General features: G+C 36.3%; 1 protein-coding gene and 1 long non-coding RNA gene across 2 annotated transcripts; one reads left to right on the forward strand and one right to left on the reverse strand.

Annotated features, from left to right (window-relative positions):
* The first annotated feature begins 2470 nt into the window (after nucleotides 1-2470).
* Nucleotides 2471-5091, forward strand: LOC140829246 (uncharacterized). Its single transcript, XR_012117422.1, has 3 exons — nucleotides 2471-3656; nucleotides 3773-4848; nucleotides 5047-5091. It is a non-coding gene; the product is annotated as an uncharacterized lncRNA (long non-coding RNA).
* Nucleotides 5092-7438: 2347 nt separating this feature from the next.
* On the reverse strand, nucleotides 7439-22475 carry LOC140829250 (uncharacterized). Its single transcript, XM_073192317.1, has 6 exons — nucleotides 22340-22475; nucleotides 22063-22133; nucleotides 21825-21901; nucleotides 21385-21500; nucleotides 20868-20952; nucleotides 7439-8093 (listed from the first exon to the last, which is right to left on the reverse strand). Exons 4-6 carry the CDS (start codon nucleotides 21471-21473, stop codon nucleotides 7611-7613), a joined length of 657 nt encoding a protein of 218 aa, XP_073048418.1. The 5' UTR covers nucleotides 21474-21500; nucleotides 21825-21901; nucleotides 22063-22133; nucleotides 22340-22475; the 3' UTR covers nucleotides 7439-7610.
* Nucleotides 22476-22701: the final 226 nt, after the last annotated feature.

Consider the following 22701-nt stretch of genomic DNA (forward strand, 5'->3'; position numbering starts at 1 on the left):
AGTAGTATCATTTAGAGTATTTTGAGGGTCATATTATGTTATTATCGAGCCTTGCAGGTTATATGATATTTTCGGTTTTTTTATATTTTGATCGTGTCTGGCCGACACTTATTTATTTTGATTATATTTTTTGAGGACATATGTTAATTATTTTTAGTAATTGATTTTTTAGTATGTCCTATTTAGAGTGAGGTCGTGACAAAAGTTCATAGACCCAAACACAAATTTTTAACTAACTTTTTCGCTGTTATTAACTAATTATAATTTTATGTTAATTAATCGTGGTTAAGATAACATGCCATCACATTTGTGCTCTCTCCTTTGTTGGAGTACTGTTTTCTCGCACCCAAGACGCAACAGAAGTTTACAAATTTTAGTTTTGACGTCAAAACATTCCTTGAGCGTTGTATGATTTTAAACATTCATAAAGTGTTTAATTCTATTTACCTTTGCGCATTTAACGCTGGACACCAAACCATTCTGTGATTAGTGTAGTTTTTTCTTCTTCTAAATCCCTACGTACCGATATTCCTCCTTCAATATTCTTTGATCGTAAAAAAGGTCCATTATCAGAGACTGGATTCCTCGTATAGATCACAATACAGATCTAAACGAAATTTGCATTGAGATTAGATCGCCTGAATTTTAGAAATCCGGTGGCAATGGAAGTGGCCAAAATTTTTCTTTAAAATTTGTGTGGTGGCTGAAATTTTGCAAGGAAAATAGAAGGAGAAAAATTTGGTGAAAAAATTGTCTCATTTCATATAATGCTTAATGAAATATTTATAGACTTTAATTCGTGATCAAATTAGAAATCTCACTCTTATTATTATTCATAATCAAAATCTCATTAGAACTAATTTATTTTAAGTAATTTATTAAAATTCCCATATTGTATTTATCACGCAAATTCATATCATGCTAATGCATGATATAATATATATATAATGTATTTGCATGAGAAATCCTTTGATTTATCATGTGGTGCCATTTTTGCAAAGGTTTGACATGAAATATGCAATTTCTTGACTCATAACTCACGCTTTCTTGTGTTTGTATAAGAGGCTGCCGATTTTGAGATTCTAGGTGACAGCATAGGTCGAGAGTGAAGGTGACAAGGGGCTGGAGTCGAGACATGGTCTGCTTGAGGGAGGGCCGATTGGTTTTGGGTGAAGGAAATAGGGTTTTCGTGGCTAGATCAAGGGAAATGTTTCGTGCAGCCGTGCTGGCTTGATTCCAGCCATGTATCAGACCCTATTGGGTCGTGACTAGGCTGGGAAACGTCCATGTGTAGCTGGAAGTGAAGGTAGAAGGAACGGGTAGGGTTAAGGGCTAGTTGTGTCACTCCTTGGCAAGATCGAACAAGGCACGTGCGTGGGGCTGTAGGTGAGATTAAGGTCGGTCCAGTAGGGTATTTTTGGCTTGATCTTGGTCCAAGATATCATTGGTTCCAGGTTGGTTTGAGTTGGTTGGGTCTAGGGTCGGAGGTTTGAAGACTTGGTGCATTAGGGTTTGTGGATTATCAAAGGGCCGAAAAATCCAGAAACTTGTAGGGCGGTTCGAGGGGCTTAAGTGAACTGGTCTAGGTGGTCTAGGGGGTGGTAGGATGTGTATAAGGTGTGATAAAAAGTTGAGAAAATTTTGGTTAAGTTTCGGGTTGATTCGGGTTAAAACTGGGACCCAGATCCATGTTTTAAAACGAATCGTATAAGTTTTGAAACATGCTCGAGTTTACGCCTAAGAAATGTTTACTATAACATTTTGAGGTGTTTTAAAGAATTTGATAGGTTTCGGGTCGAAATTTAGAAGTCCAGGGGTAAAACGGTCATTTTGGGTTCCCAGGAGCAAAATGGTCTTTTTGCCCCCGGGTCAAGTTAGCAATTTGACAGCACCCTAAACACGATTTGTCATGTTTTTAAATGTTTAAGTTATCACGAATACGAATTTTTATGTAAATATGAAAAATACGTTGTGAGTCTATATATATTATGTTTTTTCGCAATCCCACTGCCTCATCTTATTTGTTAAACAGGGTATATCTATACTAATATAAATATTCTATACTAATACTAATTTAAATATATAAGTTTGAATTGTGAATTTACGTAAATGTCTTTATCTTCATTCTTAATTTAATAATAATTATTGATACATGTTTATTTTTTTGTTTGTTTTTCATCTATTCATTTAATAATAATCATTCATCTATTAAATTATGAATTTACATAAATGTCCTTACCTTCATTTAATAATAATCATTATATGAATGTGAATTGTGAATTACGTAAATGTCCTTACCTTCATTCATCTATTCATTTAATAATAATCATTAATACATTTTTATTTTTTGTTTGCTTTTCATCTATTAATTAATGGAATTTATAATATACATGTTTATTTTTTTGTTTACTTATCAGTATGTTATAAAACATTCTTTCTTCTTTCCCTAAATGGTTTTTTTAGCAAAACATGGTACATATTTCTGAATTCCTAACTCTTCAAATTTGTGAGTCATACATTTTCATGGAGTTGATCGAAGGATCTAAAATCTCTTCAATTTATTCATCTATGTGGATTTGGGGACGAACGAGTTGATGGACGACTTTGTTTGAATGAATATGGTAGGGAATAATGTTTTTATTTTGTCGGATGGTCTGAATCATTAAGAGTCATGTTATCTGCCATTTTTTAGGTCGGAAAAGGCATTTTCTGGTGAATTTGCAGCTGTTTATCGAGCGAAATTTTGACTTTCTAATTGGAATTTCAGCGACAATTGAGAACTGCATGAAGATTGCGCAAGGAGTTCACTCAGTTTCGGTTTTTACCGGTGATCATTTCTTTATTACGAGATGCATGAAAATGACATACGCATTCTAGATATTTCTCATGTTTATTTTGGTCGAATTGCCATTGTCATATTCTCAATCATAAAAAGTACCGAACTTGATGGATGAAAACATGTGGGATTAAAAGGATTATCGAGTCTTATATTATTATGATTTATGAGATGCAATAAGTAGAACTGTGGAAATTTGTTAATAATATCTCAGTTTTTAATTTCAAATTTTGTGTTGAGTTTGATTGGTGTTCCCAAATCATTATATATGTGATAGGTAGAAACATCAAGCACAACTTACAATTTCACATCGTTGTAAATTTTGCTTGCCTTATATTACAATCTGTGCAATTTAGGCTCTTGAGCACGAAGAAGGATCGGTTAGATTAAGTTGCTTTGTTGTGCTTGTTTTTGTGTGTTTTTCCCCTTTTGGTGGCTGAAAGTTGACATCGGTTCAAGTATTCTGACTTAGTATAAAGCTTGAACTTGGAATTACTTTTATGCTCATTCTAAGCCCTATTTTTGGATTCAAACACATTGTGATGAAAGAAAGTCTAGAGTTTACTGTTAAATTGTTTTCGGAACGTGCTTTTGTCAAATTTTCTGTCAAGTTGAACCTCTTACAACAATGTAGAGTTTACTGTTAGATTGTTTTTCTGACATGCTTTTGTCAAATTTTCTCGATTATGTTGAACCTTTTATTGATATTTCAGCCATATACAACTATTTACAACCCAAAGTACCTGGACAAAGGGTACCAAAACAAACTGATAGCTTAGCAACAGTCTGCGAGGAAGTTTTGGGCATTTTGCTGTCAAAGGTGTGCCTCCTATGAATTATTAACTGCCGATTTCACCTGATGACAAAAGGTATTTAATTCTTGCCATCTTAGTTATATTTCTAAAATGGATTTTAAAATTTATATAATTTTATTAGTAACTTCAGTGTGGTAATTGGTCTAAGCGTCCCTTGACAAAAGAGCAGAAGATATATGCAGCTGCAGATGCTCATTGTTTGGTTGACATATTTAATGTCTTCCAAGCCAAGATTGTCAGAGAAGATTTGATGTTCTTTATTTAGATGGCTAAATGATTAGATTTGAAAGGTCGACTTTTAGTTTAGTTAAAGTTTTTCGGATTTAATTATTCTGGGTTGAAGAGCTTTGAGAATTCTTATGATTGTAGTCTGGTGGGAAGTACCAAATTCGTTGAAGCTTCAAATGTGGTCTGCACAACTTTGCCAGAATTGTATGGCAGCATAGAGAAAACTAAGGTGGTGGATTCCTCTAACTCGTGTAAAATCAACAAAGAAGTGAATAGCATCCTCTTGTGGATATTTAGGAAGTACGGTGACAGAATCTTGTTGCAGGACTCTGATGGAAATCCCAGATCAAAAAAGAAAACCAAAATGTCTTCTACAGTACTGGAGTGCAAGCAAAATACACTGGAAGTAGTAGATAGTTAGCATGGCCCCCCTCCATGGGATCCCTCCTTGGGCGGTGATGGATTCCCTAAGTTTTTATGTGACTTGATGGTATGTTTATCAGATAATAGTTAAAGAATTAACTTCCATTACAAGATTTTCTTTTGGCTGAAATTTCTGTAGCTTAGTTTGGTAGCTGGTTATTTGAGATGGATGAATTTTCTATTTTGGTTCCCTCAGGTTGAAGGCTCGACGAAGCATTTGCGATGTGTTGAAATAGATCCTACAGTTCCATATTCGAAGAGGCCTGATGCCAGGTACCCTTTATAATCATTTTTCTTTAGGTGGCATATTTATGTTCGCAGACAGGAACTGTTGAGAGTTAGTATCTTATTAGTTTGTATCATGAAATGACGGAAGCTTGATTAACTAATCTGGAACTAAATTTCTTCAGAGATTCGATAGATCAAGCACTAAAACACAAGTGGGTGCTCTTAACCAGAGATCCCAAACATTTGAGACATGAATATTTGATAGAAAATCAACTATACAAGGTGAAGAGTCTCCTTAGAAATGAACGGCCTCTTGAGGTAAATGGTTCAGATTACCACATTTTCTTTTCACCTCTTTTTTATGCTCCTCGTTAAATTAAATTAGGTCATTGATACTGCTTTAACTTACTTTTTTCTGTTACTTAAAATCCCTTCCCTGGAGAAGAAAGCCCAAAAAAAAATCCTAGCAAGCTAAGCAGTAATTTTAGTATGTTCATCTAAATTGAAATGATGCAGGTATTCGAAACATTTCAACTTAAAATATCTGAAGATCAGCTAGTACATATATATATGCAACAAACAATTAATGTAAACTAGTTACTCTGCACACGCGATAAATAATAAATATATAACAACATGCATGCGAGCACTACAAGAAATCTTACTTGACTAAGGTATTGAAGAAGTGGAAATGAAATTGTGGAACTCACGGTAGTGGTGGTGAGAGCCAGATATATATATATATATATAATACAAAGAAATGTAATGGTATAGCCATATATATACCGAGAGTTTTTAATGGGCTTTTGTAAAAAATCATTTCAGATTCATCTTGTTTCTTAAACAGAGCCAGCTATATATATATATATATATATATATAAATATATATATATATATATATATATATATAGCAATATACATATATATCATTTAGGTCATCTCCAACCACAATCTATTTTTGTTCAAATTTTACACTAAAATAGTGCGATTTCTGCATAAAATATTAAATGAAATATATTAATTAATATATGTAAAATCTTTTTGGTGTAAGATTTGAAGTAAATGGGTTGGAGTATTTTATGCAGAAATCACACTATTTTAGTATAAAATTTGAACAAAAATAGATTTTGTGCTTGGAGATGACCTAAATGATTTTTGACAAAAGCCCATTAAAAACTCTCGATATATATATATATATGTGTGTGTGTGTGTGTGTGTGTGTATATATGTATATATATAGTTATATATATGGTTATATATATATATAGTGATTTTTGACAAAAGCCCATTAAAAACTCTCGGTATATATATGGCTATACCATTACATTTCTATGTATTATACATATACCTGCCTCTCACCACCACTACCGTGAGTTCAACAATTTCATTTCCATTTCTTCAATACATTAACCAAGTAAGATCTCTTGTAGTGCTCGCATGCATGCTGTTATATATTTATATATTTACATTAATTTTTTGTTGCATATATATATATATATATATATATATATATATATATATATATATATATATATATATAAGCTGATCTTCAGATATTTTAAGTTGAAATGTTTCGATTACGTGCACCATTTCAATTCAGATGAACATACTACAATTACTGCTTAGCTTGATAGGATTTTTTTTTTTTTGGGTTTTCTTCTCCAGGGAAGGGATTTTAAGTAACAGAAAAAAGTAAGTTAAAGCAGTATCAATGACCTAATTTAACTTAACGAGGAGCATAAATAAGAGATGAAAAGAAAATGTGATAATCTGAACCATTTACCTCAAGAGGCCGTTCATTTCTAAGGAGGCTCTTCACCTTGTATAGTTGATTTTCTATCAAATATTTAAGAGCACCCACTTGTGTTTTAGTGCTTGATCTATCGAAACTCTGAAGAAATTTAGTTCCAGATTAGTTAATAAAGATTCCGTCATTTCATGATACAAACAAATAAGATACTAACTCTCAACAGTTCCTGTCTGCGAACATAAATATGCTACCTAAAGAAAAGTGATTATAAAAGGTACCTGGCATCAGGCCTCTTCGAATATGGAACTATAGCATCTATCCCAACACATCGCAAATGCTTCGCCGAGCCTTCAACATGAGGGAACCAAAATAGAAAATTCATCCATCTCAAATATGGAGATAGTTATCTCCCTATTTTTTATTTTCTTTCTTTTTTTCTAAAATATTGTTTAATTCGTAAGTATTTTTGAAGTATTTGGTAAAAAAAATTTTTAATGTTTGATTTTTCTTCTTTATTTTCTTTGAGAGATTTTAAAATTTATCAAAATAATCCTTTTGAATATTGAGATCATTTATGTTTTTTAGAATATCAAAAAGGAATTGTTGATATTTGCAAGCATATTAATTTGTTTTTCAGATTCGTTACTAGATGTAATTAATCCATCTATTTGTAAAGATTCATTTTCATATTTAGATTTAGAAGAAAAATTTTCAAATTCGGAATCATAAGACTCAGAAAAATCATTTAAGAGATTATAAATTTTATTTAATATTTCTTCCTTTAATTCTCATAGATTTAATTGTTTATTTAATCTACAATAATTAACAGTATACCCTTTTTTATGACATTTATAACATTCAAAATCTTTAAAGGTTTTTTTACGATGTTGTTTGGAATTTTTAATTTTCATATAAGGTTTCTTGTAAAATTCTTATTTTGATTTAGAATTTTTCTTATTGTATTTAAAAAAATTTCATATAATTCTTTTATAAGATTCATCACAGTTTACTAGGAATTTAGAATGAGATGGCTTTTATAGCCATGTAGGCATATATGATTTTTGACCAAAGCCCATTAAAAACTCTCGGAAAATTAACCCAAGTAAGATGGTGTTTGTTTGGTGAAACTTTTGGTATCTGGAGCAGAGAATGGGTTGGTCAGCAGCCATCAAAGCTTGTTTATAGGTCACAGTTCTTTAATTTGTTTGGTGAAATTTGAATTGTTGATTTCCATTAAAAGTCTAGAACGAAATATTCATTTCTCAAGCATCTTAATTATTCAGCAGCAAGCTAGCAACTTGCTTTTCATTGGAGTGCAAGATAAAGATAGTCAAACTAACCTGTTTCTGGACAGCTTCATATCATGCAAGAGAGGACCATTAACTCCTTCAGGAATCATATTGCAAGTTTGGATCATGTAAAGTTCGAGACGGCAGGCAGCCCTGACCAAATCTTCCTCGATTGACCTAGCATCCTTGGACTTCCACACCACAAAGCTGTTCAAAAAGGAGCACCAGGCTGAATCAAATGCAGAAAGTTGGATACTGAAGGTTCGACACAGCACTGATGAATCATCATTTTTCTCGTTTGGAACATCTAATGGCACATTCAGTGGTATCTTTATTAACAAATATAACTCCAGCACAAATTTCTCAGCAGATTTTGGCAAAGCAGTCTCACGCTCTCCTCGCCCACTGATAACAGCATCTGGATGTCCCAATATCATGTAGGCACAAAGCACAACTCCAACTTGGTACCTTGAAAAGGATACGGGAGAATTCCCAGCTTGTCCAGAAAATCCTGTGTTTTTAGCCTCTTGTCACGCCCCGGGACGGGGGTTGGTTGACACCGGCGTTGCTCTCAAATATCCATTCGAAAACAACAAGCCTCAGAAGTACAGAAACTCATAAATCAGCCTTTTATTAATAATACGAAATAAATCAATTGTCTGTTACAACTCGAATACTGATGTTTTACAGCGGAAATGTAAAACCAAATATTACAGTATCTTAACAGATGCAGCGGAATAAAATAAACATAAACTGAGAACAACAGTCTTCTTCACCAGCCCCAGAACTGGATCTGTTCCTCTTCTTCTAACATTTCTTCAGTACTCTTATCTGAGATGGGTTTGGTGGGTGAGTGATATGATTGTCACTCAGTAAGCAGTGGCGGGAATAACTCCCAGTTTTCGAAAATCATTTTAATACAGAACAGTATTTCAAGAATATACAGAAACTCTTACTTTCAGAACATGAATCAGTATTCATAAATCAGTAATCAGTAATCAGTATTCAGTAATCAGAAATCAGAAGTTTAACAAGTAAGCACTGAGCACGTTCGTGAATTTCATGGCTAAACTGATATCAGTCCCCTATATATTCTCTCCTCTAAGGGGTGAGGCCAGTAATCAGTAATCAGTAATCAGTAATGTTCAGAATATATATTCCTACCATTAGTTCACTAAGTTTCAGTGCTTCAAAATCAGATATCAGAAATCAAGAATATACTTTGCTTTAAAACAGAAATCATCAAACGGTTTTCAAGATATTTATACAAAAGCCCACTTGCGACTGGCAGTAGGCATAACCCTTTACAAGAACCTGGCTCTGATACCAACTGTAACGTACCGTACATTTACTACTCAAAATTTACGGAAAAATTAAAAATTTTCTTTTAAACTAAAAGAAATGCGGAAATGAAATCAAATACGGTCGTCACTACATCCTTCATCAATAAAAACGTTTGAAATCGACATCACCAATAAAATTTGCTAAAAAGAAACACTTGCTCCAAAAGTCTTGAAATGAAACATAACATCAGAGTATTTTGAACTTGCATAAAAATCGTAAAATAACATGGGCGTAAAAACATAAACTTTGCGGTCCTCGGGTTAGCCTCCCGCTCAGTCCAAGCCTGCCCCTTGGTCGCCACCTCCTGTCTCCTCAACAACATACTCACCTGCATCGATCAAGTCTAGTGAGTCTAAAGACTCAACACGTATAAACTGGAATAACGAGTACTACATAAAATCACATTCAACTTTAAAATAGGACATACATAACTTGAACTTGAACTTGCGTATTAAAACTTGAACATACGTACATACATACTTCGACGTGCCATAACTTAAACTTTTCATAAACATGCTGCATACTTGAACATACTTGAACATACATAACTTCATCATTTTGCGTAGAGGATGTTTCAAAGCAAGTGACCCATACATAATAAACGTCTGATCAGACAAACCACAGTACTGGGCTGACAGGGACGTATCCACTGCCACATACATGAGATCCCTGTTCATAATTTAACAGGCCAGTTGATCCACGTTCATAATTTAACGCTTCACAACCACGATCTAACCCGTTCATAATTTAACGGGCGGATTGGTCCCCGTTCATAATTTAACGCTTTCCAATCCTAACTTCAAACCCGTTCATAATTTAACGGGGTGGAGAGGTCCTCGGCCACGTTCACCGACTTCCAAACCCATTCACTTTTGGTCACAAGACATTTAGCATACCTCAAAAACTTAAAATATTTTCTTTGCACGTCAACATACTTGGCGTTGAGGGATTCGTTGGACTTCGATCGGGGCCGTTGCTGCATCAACTAACATGAATTTGCATAACTTAAACGTAGGAATCATACTTGCTCTCAAGTCCAATTAATACTTAGGACGTTCTAACATTTCCCATGACACAACCTTGATAACCCTTGCACTAAACCATGACGTCAAATCCCAAAATATACTTACAATTCTTTCCCAAACAGTGAGTACACGGACCCCTACCCCGGGTCCGTGTACAGGTCCGTCTAGGTGCGGTGCAGTGACACTCGGAAAGAAGAAGGGACACGGACCCCGTGCCTACCTCCGTGTAGGGGTCCGTGTAGACTCGGGTGAAAGACTCCATGAAAAAGGGGTGGACACGGACCCCGTGCCAGGGTCCGTGCCAGGGTCCGTGCAGACTCTGGAAAAAGGGCACTCCGGAAGAACAAAGGCACGGACCCCGTGCCAGGGTCCGTGTAAGGGTCCGTGCAGGCTCTGTGATCGCGAACTTACGAAAATTTTTGTACATGCTTTGCTTAACTTTCTAGACCCGGTTGCACGAACTATGAACTGACACCCCGAGACCCATCCTAGCATACCATAACATAAAACCAATTTCGTACAACATCTCAAGCCACGACGTTCATCTTACGACACATACAATTTCAAAAACGTGACAATCGACACTAATTTCTTTCCTACGACTTCTAATGCATTCGAGTGCCTATCGACACTAAACGACGTACCACATATCAACCCAACAACATAATAATCATACCTAGGTGCAACAACGATCCTCCGTCGATCTCCAACGAAGCCTGCAACAAATAAACTTCGAGAACACAATTATCGTAAAAGTCGCAGTTTGAGCAGTCCCACGAAAAACGCCATAACTCACTCAGTTTTCATCCAAAAATCTCGAATTTTATATCAAAACGAAGGTATCAAAAAGTTCTACAATTTTGTAGTTGAAAGTTTTCTCAAATTCTCGACGGAAAAATCGCAGTTTCGAGAAGAACAGCAAGTTACGAGATTTCAGATCTAAAAAGTATTTCAAACGCATTCAAATCAATTTCCGCTCAAACGACGAACGTCATACATAAATTTTCACGCATAAAAATACACAACGCATACTATGACAAGATCAATGCAGAAAGAACAGAATATACGTGCCTTTTGATGATAAACTTTACCGAAACGACGATACCGATGCGGGAACGGAGCGAGGCTTGATCCGGGACGAACGTGGCACTAAATTCTTGCAATAAAACTCACGAAAATTGCTGGGAGACTCGAAGAGAAGGGGACGGCTGCTGAATGCTATGGAACCCTAGGTTTCTCTCTTTTTAAAATAATAAAAATCTGATTTTTAAAGCTTGTGTGTGTGTTGTGTGTTTTAGTGTGTGTAAAAACGTGTAAGTGTGTGTTAGTGTATTTAACGTGTGTGTGGGTCATTAATTAGGAGATAATTTTGCTAAATCAACTAATAAAAATGCTAATAAAAGTTTGACCCACACAAATTTATCAATTAAATTGATACACTCCACTAAACTCTCCTTTTAACCAAAATACATGTACCACCCACTTTAAAAGATTTAAACTCCTAAAATTATTAAGTAACTAATTTAGGCTTTAAAATACTAACTCTTTACAAACTAATTTAAAATGTCCCAAACTCAACTTAAAAATAAAATACCACATTTTTAATTGCTAAAAATCGTCACCGGTCTTTTCCTCGATCCCGCCTCGAATAATCGCCTGAACATAAAACTCAAGAAAAACGTTTAAACATGAATCAACTAAACATATTATAATTTGAAATAATGCAAATTCACAAATCATGAATTAAAACTCAATTTAATGAAATAAACATGCATTAAAATCATTTAATAAAATACATAAAGAATTTAATAACTTGCACGCACGTGGTTCATGTAGACCTCAAATTTTCGGGACGTCACAATCTACCCCCCTTAATTTGAATTTCGTCCCCGAAATTCGCTTATCCTCGATAATCCAAAAATTAGATTCTTAATTCTAGTATCCCAACGATCCACGCTACCGCTGCGCTACTCTGAATAAAATTAAGTCTTATGTTGTCCTTACGTCTCTTCAATCCTAATTAAATTACCTACTAAAAACCTCGTTTGCGAATCACAACTTAAAACGACTTATGGCGTCTTAGTTTTACTTTGCTACGAACTCGAATTCTGACTTTTCTCACAACTCCCAATATTAGGATTAGAGGTTCAAACTTATCGTATCTTACTTTCTCATACCATACCCCTAATGCTCATCGAACTATTACATACGCATTTATTCAGTCCAACCTAAGAGGTCTTAGCACCAACGGTTACTGATCAACTTCCATCCTCAGCAATACACTTAAAAGTTAAATCTTATCTTAATCCCCATATGTTAATATTGGCCTACAATCCTTGAATCGAATATTTACCTTATGATACAAACTTATATAACTTAGCTATTCACGAGTACATCCCAAATATAAAATTGCTGCCAATCTTTAATTTCGAGTAACATAAATCCGTAAAACCCCAAAATATATAATATCGATCCTCTCCTTAAATAATAAAAACTTTCTAGCATCAATCACAAGCTTAAACTATTTTCTTCACGATTACAATATAGTTAAAGCCTAAGACCCTTGAGCCTTCCCCATTGGAACGAATGTCCCACTTAGACGTATCCCCAATACTCAATTAATTCTAGCGTATAAAACTTAATAAGCTTCCTTTATTAATAATGGACTAACTCTAATGAATCAACTCCACTTATAACCCATAGAATTCTAGAATCCCCATAACAAGCCTTTAGATTTCTTACTCAATAAAAAAATCTTAATATTCCTTCATTGATAACTCATGTTGAACACCACTAATTCCCTTTTGTTTTTATTTCACCCAAAAATTCCGTATGAACAAATGTCCCCATAAATTTGAAAATTCACCCTTACTCAACCCAAATAGTTTTGGATAACATAATTCCAACACACATATTCACTTACTCCCAAGTTTCTTAATAACTTACAAAAATTTCTCAAGACAAGATGTCTACCTCAATTCTTACATTAGCATATCGATTAACCTAACCATCAAACATACCCAACTTTCTAGAAAATCAAATTCCAACAAAGGTACAAGCTTAACTGTTACAATCAAGACTAAAACTTATGACACATCGACTTAAGTTCCCAAAAAAAATTTCGCTAACTCAATGTCTACTCTTATAACTTAGCTAAACGATCAACTTTACCTCAAATCTCATTATCATCCTAAATTTTAAATTTGCCGCACATTAATTTCACTAGCGCTTAACTTTTCGAGCCCAATGTCGATTCATCTTACAATCCCCTTGATTACCATTTCTTATAATATTATAACCCAGATACTTCAAGGTTCTAATGATCCCTTTGAGCTTAAATCATCGAAAATTCCTATCATTTAAACCATTCAATTCTCACTTACTGCTAAACTAGTCCCCCAAATTCCTTAAAATTGTAGCATCAATTCATTATTTCCTCAAAATTATCCAGTTTGTCTTAAATTTCGGAAATTCCACATTTACCCATAAGTTCTTGGTGTTCCTAATTCCATGGTGTAAGTTCCTCGCAACATAAAATTCAAAAATTTTAAGCTTATTAGACCCAAATTCAATTCTCATAGCCTCGAAATTTACTGATTTAACCCAAGTGTTCCTCAAAAATTCGAATTTAATCCCTAAAATTTTCTGAATTTGCAATTTGACCCTTAAAGTTCTCGAACTTACATTTTTGGCCATACAACTCTTCAAAATTTGCATCTTCGTACCCATAAATTTTTTCGACTTAACCTCATTAACCTTAAAATTCTTTGCACTCAAAATTGAATCCCCAAAATTTGGTAAATTTGAAAATAATCCCTTAGAGTATTGCTTTACACTTAGGTCCTTAAAATTCTCAATTCATGAAATTCAATCCTTAAATATATCTAGATAGAACATAAACTTTAAATAAATTCTTCGTCTTATACTTCCAAAGATCGTCGTAGTCTTCGAATCATTAATTCTTACATGAAATCTTCAAAAATTAATTAAGCCAGCAACCACGAACCATTTGTAATTTCTTAGAAAATCTACAAGTCCCAAAAGCATTCGTAATTGTCAAATTTAACTTATGACTCACTAGTCTAACATCAGTACTACTATCCAAAAATTAATATAGAAAAATCATTTACAACTTTTTCTAACGCCCAAAAGCAAAATTCTTACTCATGTCCAATTCCACCACACCAGCGTGCAAGAAAATTAAATAGTTTTTCATTTCATGTCGTAACATGCATAAAAATTTTAAAGATCCAATCTCAAGTCATAACGACATGTAAGCATGTACTGTAAAACGTATGTCATGTAGACACACATGTGATGTATAGCATTAAAACATGCACATGCAAAAAAATCATGACTTAATGCTTACTACATAACATAATGCAAAACTTTAAAACTTACAGACTTGAGGTGTGACTTCGTGAGCTTCTTGCGACTGGCAGTAGGCATAACCCTTTACAAGAACCTGGCTCTGATACCAACTGTAACGTACCGTACATTTACTACTCAAAATTTGCGGAAAAATTAAAAATTTTCTTTTAAACTAAAAGAAATGCGGAAATGAAATCAAATACGGTCGTCACTACATCCTTCATCAATAAAAACGTTTGAAATCGACATCACCAATAAAATTTGCTAAAAAGAAATACTTGCTCCAAAAGTCTTGAAATGAAACATAACATCAGAGTATTTTGAACTTGCATAAAAATCGTAAAATAACATGGGCGTAAAAACATAAACTTTGCGGTCCTCGGGTTAGCCTCCCGCTCAGTCCAAGCCTGCCCCTTGGTCGCCACCTCCTGTCTCCTCAACAACATACTCACCTGCATCGATCAAGTCTAGTGAGTCTAAAGACTCAACACGTATAAACTGGAATAACGAGTACTACATAAAATCACATTCAACTTTAAAATAGGACATACATAACTTGAACTTGAACTTGCGTATTAAAACTTGAACATACGTACATACATACTTCGACGTGCCATAACTTAAACTTTTCATAAACATGCTGCATACTTGAACATACTTGAACATACATAACTTCATCATTTTGCGTAGAGGATGTTTCAAAGCAAGTGACCCATACATAATAAACGTCTGATCAGACAAACCACAGTACTGGGCTGACAGGGACGTATCCACTGCCACATACATGAGATCCCTGTTCATAATTTAACAGGCCAGTTGATCCACGTTCATAATTTAACGCTTCACAACCACGATCTAACCCGTTCATAATTTAACGGGCGGATTGGTCCCCGTTCATAATTTAACGCTTTCCAATCCTAACTTCAAACCCGTTCATAATTTAACGGGGTGGAGAGGTCCTCGGCCACGTTCACCGACTTCCAAACCCATTCACTTTTGGTCACAAGACATTTAGCATACCTCAAAAACTTAAAATATTTTCTTTGCACGTCAACATACTTGGCGTTGAGGGATTCGTTGGACTTCGATCGGGGCCGTTGCTGCATCAACTAACATGAATTTGCATAACTTAAACGTAGGAATCATACTTGCTCTCAAGTCCAATTAATACTTAGGACGTTCTAACATTTCCCATGACACAACCTTGATAACCCTTGCACTAAACCATGACGTCAAATCCCAAAATATACTTACAATTCTTTCCCAAACAGTGAGTACACGGACCCCTACCCCGGGTCCGTGTACAGGTCCGTCTAGGTGCGGTGCAGTGACACTCGGAAAGAAGAAGGGACACGGACCCCGTGCCTACCTCCGTGTAGGGGTCCGTGTAGACTCGGGTGAAAGACTCCATGAAAAAGGGGTGGACACGGACCCCGTGCCAGGGTCCGTGCCAGGGTCCGTGCAGACTCTGGAAAAAGGGCACTCCGGAAGAACAAAGGCACGGACCCCGTGCCAGGGTCCGTGTAAGGGTCCGTGCAGGCTCTGTGATCGCGAACTTACGAAAATTCTTGTACATGCTTTGCTTAACTTTCTAGACCCGGTTGCACGAACTATGAACTGACACCCCGAGACCCATCCTAGCATACCATAACATAAAACCAATTTCGTACAACATCTCAAGCCACGACGTTCATCTTACGACACATACAATTTCAAAAACGTGACAATCGACACTAATTTCTTTCCTACGACTTCTAATGCATTCGAGTGCCTATCGACACTAAACGACGTACCACATATCAACCCAACAACATAATAATCATACCTAGGTGCAACAACGATCCTCCGTCGATCTCCAACGAAGCCTGCAACAAATAAACTTCGAGAACACAATTATCGTAAAAGTCGCAGTTTGAGCAGTCCCACGAAAAACGCCATAACTCACTCAATTTTCATCCAAAAATCTCGAATTTTATATCAAAACGAAGGTATCAAAAAGTTCTACAATTTTGTAGTTGAAAGTTTTCTCAAATTCTCGACGGAAAAATCGCAGTTTCGAGAAGAACAGCAAGTTACGAGATTTCAGATCTAAAAAGTATTTCAAACGCATTCAAATCAATTTCCGCTCAAACGACGAACGTCATACATAAATTTTCACGCATAAAAATACACAACGCATACTATGACAAGATCGATGCAGAAAGAACAGAATATACGTGCCTTTTGATGATAAACTTTACCGAAACGGCGATACCGATGCGGGAACGGAGCGAGGCTTGATCCGGGACGAACGTGGCACTAAATTCTTGCAATAAAACTCACGAAAATTGCTGGGAGACTCGAAGAGAAGGGGACGGCTGCTGAATGCTATGGAACCCTAGGTTTCTCTCTTTTTAAAATAATAAAAATCTGATTTTTAAAGCTTGTGTGTGTGTTGTGTGTTTTAGTGTGTGTAAAAACGTGTAAGTGTGTGTTAGTGTATTTAACGTGTGTGTGGGTCATTAATTAGGAGATAATTTTGCTAAATCAACTAATAAAAATGCTAATAAAAGTTTGACCCACACAAATTTATCAATTAAATTGATACACTCCACTAAACTCTCCTTTTAACCAAAATACATGTACCACCCACTTTAAAAGATTTAAACTCCTAAAATTATTAAGTAACTAATTTAGGCTTTAAAATACTAACTCTTTACAAACTAATTTAAAATGTCCCAAACTCAACTTAAAAATAAAATACCACATTTTTAATTGCTAAAAATCGTCACCGGTCTTTTCCTCGATCCCGCCTCGAATAATCGCCTGAACATAAAACTCAAGAAAAACGTTTAAACATGAATCAACTAAACATATTATAATTTGAAATAATGCAAATTCACAAATCATGAATTAAAACTCAATTTAATGAAATAAACATGCATTAAAATCATTTAATAAAATACATAAAGAATTTAATAACTTGCACGCACGTGGTTCATGTAGACTTCAAATTTTCGGGACGTCACAATGTTTGAGTTTGTTCTCGCCTTCACGCCTCTTAATATCATTTTCAGCCCTGATGGCTGCTCCCATCAATTCATCAAAACTGTTGGGCTCGATAACGGCAAGGGCAGATTGAATACGGCTGTTCAATCCCTTCTTGAAGCGATGCATCTTCAAAGCTTCGTCTCCCATGATGGTTGGGGAGTAAGTTCCCAATGAGTGGAACTTGGATGAGTACTCCACCACTGTCATATTTGGTTCTTGCACCAAGCTTTCGAATTCTGACAGCTTCTGCACTCGAACTGCTGTCGGAAAGTATTGCCTCAGAAATGCCTCTCGGAACCTTTGCCAAGTGATAGGTCCCGCCTCTATCATAGCTGGTGAGACTCCTTCCCACCATTTGGCAGCTTTATCGACAAGAAAAGGTGTAATCACCTCTACTTTGATCCTTTGGGGAACCTCAAGTAGTCGAAGATGATTTTCCACCTCTTTCATCCAATTCTGTCCGACCTCTGGATCGGTGCTTCCATAGAAGTTAGGGACTCTTGCTCTTCGGAGAGCCTCATAGTGCTGCTTAGTCCCATTCTGAGCTGGAGGTGGTGGCGGTGGCTGGTTAGCATTAGGGTTCACTAACCCTTGTAACGTGGTTGCCACAATCGTGGCTATAGCCAATAAATCCACTTGGCTGAGGCCAACTGCTGGTGGCTGTTGTTGTTGTTGTTGTTGTTCATTCTCATCGTTGCGGTTGTTGTTACAGTTGTTGTAGCGAGGGTTGCGGTTGTTTCTCACTGGTCTTCCGTCCATTTCCTACAATTATGTAAGTTCTAAGGTTGATGACAGAATAGAGAATAAACAAAAGAATCACAATGATTGAGTAATTGCTCCAAAATTAAATATGAACCAATGGATAGGAATAATCTTTTATTGATTCATCAAGAAAGTGCAATTACAAATGAACTTTGAAAATGAAACAGAAATGTAAATGGGACAAGTGTCACATGACTACTAGTAATGTTCTAATATATCACTTCCCCCAAATCTAAATCCATATGATCCTCTTCAACTTCCTCTTCTTCTTCTTCGGGATCCTCCTCGGGTTCATCTTCATGGTTGGCTATTACTGCTTCGAGATGTTCAATATGACCATGCAGAACTGCATTCTGGTCACTAAGAACTTCAACAGTATCTTGCAACTCTTGAATCTGAGCATCAGTCTGTGCACTATACTGATTATGTTGGTGCACGAGTTGGTGGTTCTGATCCTTGAGTATTTGGATCTTGTCAACTAGTGTATCACGTAGCTCGATGAATTCTGCCACAGTCTCTTGGGATATTTCAAACTCCTCTTGAGTCTTCCTATTCCTCCCTTCTGCTTCATGCAGATAGTGAGCATAACATTGAACATCACCCTCTAAGTGTTCTGCTCGACGCTCCAACTCGTCCTTGTCCAGCTTTAGGCAGTAGTTATGCCCCTTTAGTTTCTCTAGCTTCCGCTCTAAGTTCTTAACGTAGCTACTTTGGTCAGCCATATCCTACATCCAAAACATGAGGGTAAAGGTTCAGAATTTATATCAAGAATATGGATTAAGTTATAGACAAGTACTAGAATGAATAGAATCAGTAAGCCTATAACATTCGATAGCAGAAAATAGTTCAAAAATTTTCGGTCTCAGAATGGCGTGAAAAATTTATTAAAAATCTTTCACATCAAGAATATGAATGGTACCAAGTTTGGTGCAAAAATACTAAGCCATTTGGAAATGAAAATTCCTCAAAGCTTCAAAATTTTGGAAAATTTTACGGAAATGATGATATCCCTATCTAAACGATGGATTTTGGGCTTCGTCGGTGGTGCTAGAACGATAAATGGTTCTAGGTTAGGTTCTCCTCGTCGAGAGCTTTCCAATGCCTACTTTTAATGGTAAAAATTCCTCCTGGATCAAAAATTATTGCCGTTTGAAGTTTGCGCGAAAAACACCTCAACTTCTATGCCATTTTGCGAGGTCTACTGCATTTGCTTGCTGGAATACGCTGTCTACTGCAATTCTGATGCTTCTGCAATCAGTCTGCTGCTTTTCCAGCATCGTCTGCTGCATTCCGAGTCTACTGACTCAGTCTTCTGCATTCAGACCTACTGGTTTCCTTCTACTGGTTCTGGGTTCGGCTACTGGTTTCCATCTACTGGTTCTGGTTTCGTCTACTAGTTTTGGCCTACTGAATTTTTTTTTTTTTTTTTTTTTAAACTTGTTTCAGTAGTCTATTACAGTAGCTTATTTTCAGTAGTCTATTTCAGTAACCTTCTGAACTTATTCTCAGAAGTCTATAAGAACTTATTATTTCTAGTTCCTCCTCCCCAGATTATGAAACCCGGTTCTGCTCTGATACCACTTCAATGTCACGCCCCGGGACGGGGGTTGGTTGACACCGGCGTTGCTCTCGAATATTCATTCGAAAACAACAAGCCTCAGAAGTACAGAATCTCGTAAACCAGTCTTTTATTCATAATACGAAATAAATCAATTGTCTGTTACAACTCGAATACTGATGTTTTACAGCGGAAATGTAAAACCAAATATTACAGTATCTTAACAGATGCAGCGGAATAAAATAAACATAAACTGAGAACAACAGTCTTCTTCACCAGCCCCAGAACTGGATCTGTTCCTCTTCTTCTAACATTTCTTCAGTACTCTTATCTGAGATGGGTTTGGTGGGTGAGTGATATGATTGTCACTCAGTAAGCAGGGGCGGGAATAACTCCCAGTTTTCGAAAATCATTTTAATACAGAACAGTATTTCAAGAATATACAGAAACTCTTACTTTCAGAACAGGAATCAGTATTCATAAATCAGTAATCAGTAATCAGTATTCAGTAATCAGAAATCAGAAGTTTAACAAGTAAGCACTGAGCACGTTCGTGAATTTCATGGCTAAACTGATATCAGTCCCCTATATGTTCTCTCCTCTAAGGGGTGAGGCCAGTAATCAGTAATCAGTAATCAGTAATGTTCAGAATATATATTCCTACCATTAGTTCACTAAGTTTCAGTGCTTCAAAATCAGATATCAGAAATCAAGAATATACTTTGCTTTAAAACAGAAATCATCAAACGGTTTTCAAGATATTTATACATAAGCCCACTTACAGTAGTTTGCTAAAAGTGTTTCGGTTGAATTCTGAAATCTGCTTGCCTTACTTCTGGATTTTACAGCTTCGAAAATGTACTCTCTTAGCTCTAATTTTCAAATGATAATCTCAAGATTTGTGTAACCCATTTCAGGGGTTTGAGAGTGTTATATATAGGCAAAAATTCTGACTGTTAGCCTCCCAATTAATGGCCATAATCTGCCATTAACAATCTTTATTCCGTGCTAAATGCTTCAGTTACAAGTCATGGCTGAATTAGTAACTGTCTGCTGGAATTTCGTGCTGCTTCTGCTGCTGGATTTTATCTGCTGGATTCTGTCTGCTGGATTTTGTCATCTTCTGAAATATGAGTTGCTGCTGGAATTGTTAGCTTCTGCTGAAATTGGCCAGCTGCTGCTGCTGCTGGAATTTCAGGTTCTCACACCTCTCTTCCAGAGAGAGTTTTCCTGGGTGTGTTTTTCCTTCTCGAGGAGCTTACTCTCTTGAGGAGGTGATCAATATCATCCCAACTAGAAGAATTAGAGGCAGATCCAACACCTCCCAACAATTTGTAGAGGAATTAAAGCCTATCAAGTAATGTTTTAACTGTACAAAGGACGGTAGGTGGGTGAATAACGAGAGCAAAATGCTCAAATGGCAATGATTTCAAAGATTTCTCATTATTATACAAATCATGATAATTCTTGGCAAGAAGTGCAGTTGTTGTCGTCAGCTCGGTGAACTTCCTCCAGCACCTTAACATGAATATCAGCTATAGATTAAATGAATTGAGGTTTATTTTGTAATACATGATAAGTGATTCATCACTTTCATGAACACCTCGTTGCAGGATAATGTATTCAGAATCTTGAGATTCACATATACGATGCACAAAAAATGAGGTTGTAATAACTGGAAGTTTGAAGATAGTTAATGTGAGTAAATCTGAGAGTACCAAGTACCTCGCTAGTTTTATGGAAAGCATCCCAGCCTGCTCATGCATCAAAGTACAACCAAAGGGATCGTTATTGTATGATCTTCCTTTCTGCATTAAATATTCGGCTCTCCTCCTCCTCGCCTTCATATAATCAAATCTCAAGTTCAAAATGGCGGCCACTATGGGACAAAGGGAACTTAGTTTTAAAATCAGTGGACAGAAACCATTACGAGTACATTTTGCAATCGATCTTCGAGCTTATTCTTCATTTCTCTCTCCATGTCTCGCTGGTGACTAAGAAAATTGGCCGCCTTTTGCACCTGCATGGACCTAGCATGCGCTCGCCTCTTCTCAGCTTCTAGTAATCCTAGTCGCTTCTTCTCAGCAGCTGCATGCTTTTGAAATATTGCAGCTTGCACTCGCTCTTTACACATGCTCACACTAGCCATTTGTCGCAGTAATGACCTGAGATATCCTCTCCTTCACAGAGGCTCTCCTTTGCCGGTAACTCCGAAGAACAAGCAATATATTTGCCTCAGCTTCTGTAATAAAAATCATACACTTCACACTTCTCAGTAAGAGAAGCATAAGAGATGAAGCAAATATTTATTCGTGCAGGAGAAGGTGGTGGGAAAGAGGAATTTCGGAAAATGTAAAAACCACATGATTTTTAAACACTATATTGAGGGGAAACAATGCGTACCAACTTTTATAAAGGAAAACGGTTCTGGGACTTTTTTCAAGATTAAAAAGAGATCCAGGCAGCCGAATTCTCTGTTGATTAAACCATAAAATTATACGTACAATACAAATACAAATACACTGAACCTCAAGATCATAAAATCGTTGGTTAAAAAAAAACCCCAGACACTTCTTTCCATAATTATAATTATAACCACAAACCTATAAAATATTAATGCTAAGAATTGATTATATCACTTGTAAAAATATGAAAATCCCATTATAGCAAAAACAAAAACCTGACGACGAAGATCGGCGTCACGAAGCTTAGCTTCGATTGCTTCAACAGTAGACAGAGAAGCCGCCTTCGACTCTGAGACCGGCCTCCGGAGCCAGGTCGGTACGTTCGGCGGCGAGCACGACATAGAGCCGTCACTCACCGGGATTTCCATGGCTATTCCCACCACCGGCTTACCCCTCTACGGCGACTCCATCACCCGATCCAAAAATCCAAAGAAAACCCCAATCCGATCATCGAAATCAGCAGCGCGCACACCAAAACCTCGTGATAGTGTATCAAGACAAGAAATCCAAAATCTCAAGCAAAACAAAGAATTCCACGCGCACAGCAAAACCGCGCGTAGCAGCCATCAAAGCTTGT

Source organism: Primulina eburnea, chromosome 1 (assembly GCF_022965805.1).
Source record: "Primulina eburnea isolate SZY01 chromosome 1, ASM2296580v1, whole genome shotgun sequence".
Lineage (NCBI taxonomy): Eukaryota > Viridiplantae > Streptophyta > Magnoliopsida > Lamiales > Gesneriaceae > Primulina > Primulina eburnea.

What these genes read in the sequence shown, in the direction of transcription:
- LOC140829250 (XM_073192317.1), bottom strand. Translation starts at nt 21,473, where the DNA reads ATGCAGAAAGGAAGATCATACAATAACGATCCCTTTGGTTGTACTTTG. An exon ending in CTTTCCATAAAACTAGCGAG is followed by an intron (nt 20,953 to 21,384) that starts GTACTTGGTACT and finishes TAATTCTTCTAG; the next exon opens with TTGGGATGATATTGATCACC. An exon ending in AAACTCTCTCTGGAAGAGAG is followed by an intron (nt 8,094 to 20,867) that starts GTGTGAGAACCT and finishes GCGTGACAAGAG; the next exon opens with GCTAAAAACACAGGATTTTC.